Here is a 5,639-nt window from a genome sequence, read left to right on the forward strand (position 1 = left end):
AGGCTGCAGGTGGGGAGGAGAGGGAGGTGCTGGGCGCTACGGTGCTGCCTGAGGCAACCACCTCAATGGTGGCAACCGGAGAGGAAGAAGGCCGGGCAGTGAGGAGGAGGGGGGCAAAGGCGGCTGCCAGGGCCTGTGCATGAATAGCATGAGACTCCTTCATCTTAACTGTTCAGCTGAAATCGCTACAAGGTTGGCCTTGATGACCTTAAAGGTCTTTGCCAATCTAGTTGATTCTGTGATTCTAATACGTTATTCTTAGTAGCAACACAATACTGGTAACAAAAATGCTGCCTGTATAAAGCTGTATTTCTTTAAGTGTGTTTAAGTAGGCGGTGTATAGTTTTGCGTTTCTGAAATAGGTTTCCAAACATCTTGTAGGCAATTTTTAGCTGGTATTTTGGAGACTGATTATTTTATCTATGCTTACATTTTAAGTTTACTTTTTCTCTTCTCACGGTTTTCTGTTCAGAAGTGAAAAATGCCAAATGAAAATTCATGATAGGGAATAGTCTGTGAAGGTATTTCAGTCTCTAAGTAATGGTTTCCTTTTGTAACATCCTTAATATGTGCCAAAGTGAAAAAGGGCTGGTTTTGATCTTAAAATCACACATAAGACTGATGTTTATTGATTTGTTTCATAATATTAAACCAGGATCCAAATGAAGATACCGAATGGAATGACATACTGAGACAATTTGGAATTCTTCCCCCAAAAGAAAACCCGAAAGATGAAATTGAAGAAATGGTTTTACGCTTACAGAAAGAAGCAGAAGGCAAGTAAAATTAAAAATGCATGCCACAACAAGATTTGAAAAGCAGAAGTATTTTTAATAATGCTTCTAGTAACTTAAACATTGTACAACTACTGTATTTTTATTTCAGTGATTTTCACTTGGTTATTTTAAAAAGGATTCTGAATTAAACATACAATGTAGATATAACACAGTGACAAACATGGCATGTAACATGTATGAATAAGTTACTTTCATAATTTCATACAATAACCAATCAGTATAAGCAAGATTCACATTCTGAACAATTGGTCGTAATCCACTCCTGTATTTCTGTTTTTTCCTGCATAGCTATATATAAATAAACTTCCTCTTTCTTACCCAGAGTTAGGCCAAAGTTGACTAACTTCTGAAATTAGTACCTCTGTTTCTTTCCATTAGTTCCACACCTATGTAACATTTTTCATACATTTAAAATGTTTGCAGACAGTTTGGGGAACAAAAGGTAACTAAATTTTTGTTTGTTGTTTCTAGTGAAACCATATGAAAGAATGAATCTTAAAGAATTAGAGGAAGCTGAAGATGATTTTGATGAGGCTGATAGGGAAGCTATTGAAAAGTACAGGTATAATAAGATATTTCTATCCAGAGTAAGAGTGCATGTGCCGCTATCATACATGTACATGCTCCTGAAAAATAAACTTAAAATCTTTTGAACAGTCATGTCTGCTGACTGATACATCTGCCTTTCATCACCTTCTGCTCCTTTGCCAGCAGATAGGCAGCACCCACATTGCTGTCCTACTTCTTCCCGATTACCTATGGCAAAGAGAAGCAGTGACACTATATTTTTCTAATTTTGTTAGAACAAAATTGTTTATAGTCTGAAAGATGGATATTTAAAAGCAAAGGGGCCACAGTGGAAACTGCTATTATACATCCTCAGTGCAGCTGAAGATACACTGTGCTACTTTATGTTTAGAGGTGCTGTATATTTGAAGTGTCGTATACTCAACATTTAGCTAAGTTAGCATTATTGCTAGAGTATAACGACATTGCACAGACATTATTTAACCTTTTTTGGAAAAGGCATTTCTATAGTGGCTTTCAGTTAGTAAAATTAATAGCTGCTTTTAGTTCAGCTAATCTCAGTGAGGCATTTTTTTTTTTCTTTCTTGCAAGTATTTTTATAGATGAAGACTGCCATCTACTGGGTCTACATTCCAATTTTTGTGAATTATTTTAAAACTGTATAGTTCTTCCTCAAACTAATCTTATATTCATAATAATTAAAAAAATTAGCACCCGGATTATTTTTTTATTGCTTTGTCTCAAATGATAAATCCTAGTGCAATGTGTTTATTACTCAGATTTTCCAAATCTGATACTGATGAACTAAAAAAATGTATTTTAATGTTATCTTATTGAATAAAGATTATCATAAAAGCCTTTCTGGCTCTGAAATAACAATCAAAGACCTTGAGCTAAAGGGTTACTCAAAGCATTTTTTAAAGTAATTGAGAGAAATGCACTAGATATTATTTTTAAATGCATTTTAAATGTTGTTATTATTACTTTTTAATTAGGCAGCAACGCTTGCAAGAATGGAAGTGTCTTCAGAGGAGGCAGAAGTATGGGGAGCTAAGAGAAATTTGTGGAGAGCAGTATGTAAAGGAAGTGACAAATGCTCCAGAGGATGTTTGGGTTATAATTCATCTTTACCGCTCAAGGTAATTACATTCTTGTTTAAGATGTTAATACTTCAATATAGAGAACTGAACTGGTAATTAAAAAGCAATACCAAGAAAAATGAAATACAGTAGACTAATGAAATAGCAATTGTTTGGAGATAATGGAATCATAGAGTATGGCACCTCCTTGACTTATTAACTGACTTTGTGAGAGTTAATTACTTTTCTTCAACTATATGAAAGATTTCTTTTGCTGCATATGCTTATCACTATGCACTACACCTCACTGAGATTCCCAAATTTCACTGAGAAAATAGGGAAGTGGTAAATGCTCCATCCCTGGCAGTGTTCAAGGCCAGGTTGGACATAGCCTTGGGTGACATGGTCTGGTGTGAGGCGTCCTTGCCTAGGTGATCTTAAAGTCCTTTCCAACCCAAGCCATTCTATGATTCTAAAGTGGTGTCCACTGTCTGTGTTAAAAAAAGTCTGTGTAAAAGGAAGTTCATTTGCAGGGTCTTTTCTCAGCAGGAGTGCTCTACAGGATATTTTACCTTATTTCCCCTTCGACTTGAACTCATCAAAAGCCCAACAGGAAAATTCTCAGTTATAAAACTTGAGCAAAGCTAGTGAATTTGTTTGTTTATCAGTTCCCCAATAAATTCTCTAATGGTAGCAGAAACTGTGGCAGGATCCAGCAGAAATGCCAAAGGGTTTCCATGATCAGTTCAGGATAGGTTAGCAACTCCATTAGACGTTTTGGAAAAGCACTGAGAATTGGTATGGAATGTTGAATGCATTGTTTGGATTCAGACCGGCTCTCTTTTTTTCCTTCTTTTTAAGTCTGTTGGGAAGAAGCTTCTTTGATTCTTCTCGATTGTCAGGAATTGAGTGTTATTTCCGTGAGGAATAGGTCAATCAAGTGAAAGTGAAATTGTTCAGATTACAGTAACACAGATTTACAGATCTGAAGAAAGAAATAGCTTTTCTTGCTTTTAGTTGGTTTTGTTTGCTAGAGAACCAATTCCATACTTCACCCTTGCATAAATGCGAGTCTCTGGGAAAACTCATCATTCCTTAGGTATGAATGACATCTCCGAAGTCTCTAGTGGCCGGTAACAAAACTGCTTCACCTACTTTTGGCCACGAGAGGGTACTGCGGGAATTCATCGAGGATCCATAGGGTAAACCAGCCTCTTAACTTCAGCCACTTGCAACAAAGATCCTACAGTTAACGGGATGGAGGGAAACAAAAAACCCCACATTATTTTGTTATTGTGGATGTCTTTTTTATTTGTTTTGGGTTTGTTGTTTTGTTTTTTGTTTTGGTTTTTTTTTTTTGTGTGTTTTTTTTGTTTTTGTTTTTTTTTGTTTGTTTTGTTTGTGTTGTTTGGGTTTTTTTAACGAAGGTTTGAATCGTGATTGTATTGTAAATAGCAGCTGTGGAAGTCATGAACAGGCCTACGGTGGTAACATGATTACACAGAGGTTTCCCTGATGTTACTTAAATTTTACTAAAAGAATGAAGAAGCAATTAAATGTTAAACTGAAAGCTAGCTCTAATAAATGAAAGTAAAATGTGTATTACATTTTATATAGATTAAAAAAAATTAAAATCTCATTTAAACTCTAACATGGACAAAATGAGCTTTAAAATCTTAGTGGAGCACAAAATTGAGGCACAATGCTCAACTGTCTGGTAGCTTTACTGACCTATTTTAGAGACCATGACTATTAAGTATTTTTACTCAGACAGCTCTTTAAATCACAGTGATCGTAGAAGCTAAATAAATTTGTGGTGCAATCCTTATAACAAATTACAGTAGAGCAGACTATAGAGAAGGTACATTTATTCTTCAAAAGCTTTATTTTTAATAACTTTATTTTACAAATCATTTACATCAGCAACAACATTGTGCTTTCTTCTTCTTTTCTAGCATCCCAATGTGTTCACTGGTTAACAAACACCTCAGCCTGCTGGCCAGAAAATTTCCAGAAGTCAAGTTTCTCAAGGCTGCTGTGAACAGCTGCATTCAGAATTACCATGACAGCTGTTTACCCACACTACTTGTATATAAAAGTGGTGAAATAAAAGGCAGGTTCATTGGAGTAGCTCAGTGTGGAGGAATGTATCTTAAAGAAGAAGGTATAAGAAATATTTTTAAATCATTCACATTGTAGAATATTTGATGTTGTTTGTAATCATTAGATCTAAAGATCACTGCTTAAAGGTGGAAAACTTTTTTGTTTTTGTTTAAAAAACTCTATAAAAATCAAAGAAGTCATGTAATTCTGTGATAAGAATATTGGATAAGAATTGATAAAGTTGCAATTTCATGGTTACGTATTTGACTGGGATGGCTGGTTTTTGGTGTTGTTAAGATGGATCTCAGTCTTTAATAAATGTCCTTTTCTCTTAAGTTAGAATTTATTGCAGTTATCAGAATAAATTGTTGTTTTTACAGAGCTCGAATGGAAACTAGCTGAAGTTGGAGCAATAGAAACCGACTTAGAAGAAAACCCAAAAAAGGACATTGTGAATATAATGACACTTTCAGTGCAAAATATTCCTGCTCATGAAGCCACCAATGCAAAAAGCAGCGATGTGATGAAACCACATATAACATGAAAAAAATTTAACATAGATCATCTGCTCTGACCTAAATTAGCTCAAATACTGGGTTTGCCCCTTTGTTTGGTAAGCCTGAAAAAATAAAAAAAAAGAAAAAAAAAAGGAGCTTTTGTTTCACTCGTATCTTTTTTTGATTTGCTTTGTGGAAGAAAACTTAAGTAAATTAAATCCGTACTTGAATGGATTACATACATAAAGATGGCTGTCATTGACCCTGAGTCTAAATTCTCCATTTCATACAAACTCTGCTTAAATGGAATGGGAAAGGGAGAGTATTAGCTTTTATGCAGCATGGGTAGAAGATACTCCTTTAATTCTCAGTAAAATGACTGTAGCACAACTCTGCTCTGCTAAGTCCCTTCTTGGTTCCCTTCACTAAAAAGGTGATCCACAGACAATGTGTATAGCAACACAAAATCAAGATTTGGCCCTGAATCCACTGACTAACAGTTCTGTTTGTTTGACAGGTGTTCAAGAATTTTCTCCAGTGTCAAGGAAAATCTTCCCAGTCTACTACGTTAGAATACTGACAGTTGCATCAGTTGTTCCTTCCTAACAAAAAAAAGTATATCCGTAAGAAAATAG

General features: G+C 35.1%; 1 protein-coding gene across 1 annotated transcript; it reads left to right on the plus strand.

Moving 5' to 3' along the window:
- Positions 1-655: 655 nt before the first annotated feature.
- Positions 656-5,051, plus strand: PDCL2 (phosducin-like 2; the record flags this gene model as incomplete). The annotated part of the gene is made up of 5 exons (XM_010015746.1): positions 656-776; positions 1,269-1,359; positions 2,321-2,464; positions 4,360-4,568; positions 4,888-5,051. Coding segments are annotated over 5 exons (729 nt in total), but the record flags the coding sequence as incomplete, so codon positions are not given.
- Between the last annotated feature and the right edge of the window lie 588 nt (positions 5,052-5,639).

This window comes from Nestor notabilis, unplaced genomic scaffold (genome assembly GCF_000696875.1).
Source record: "Nestor notabilis isolate BGI_N333 unplaced genomic scaffold, ASM69687v1 Scaffold33045, whole genome shotgun sequence".
Classification (NCBI taxonomy): domain Eukaryota; kingdom Metazoa; phylum Chordata; class Aves; order Psittaciformes; family Psittacidae; genus Nestor; species Nestor notabilis.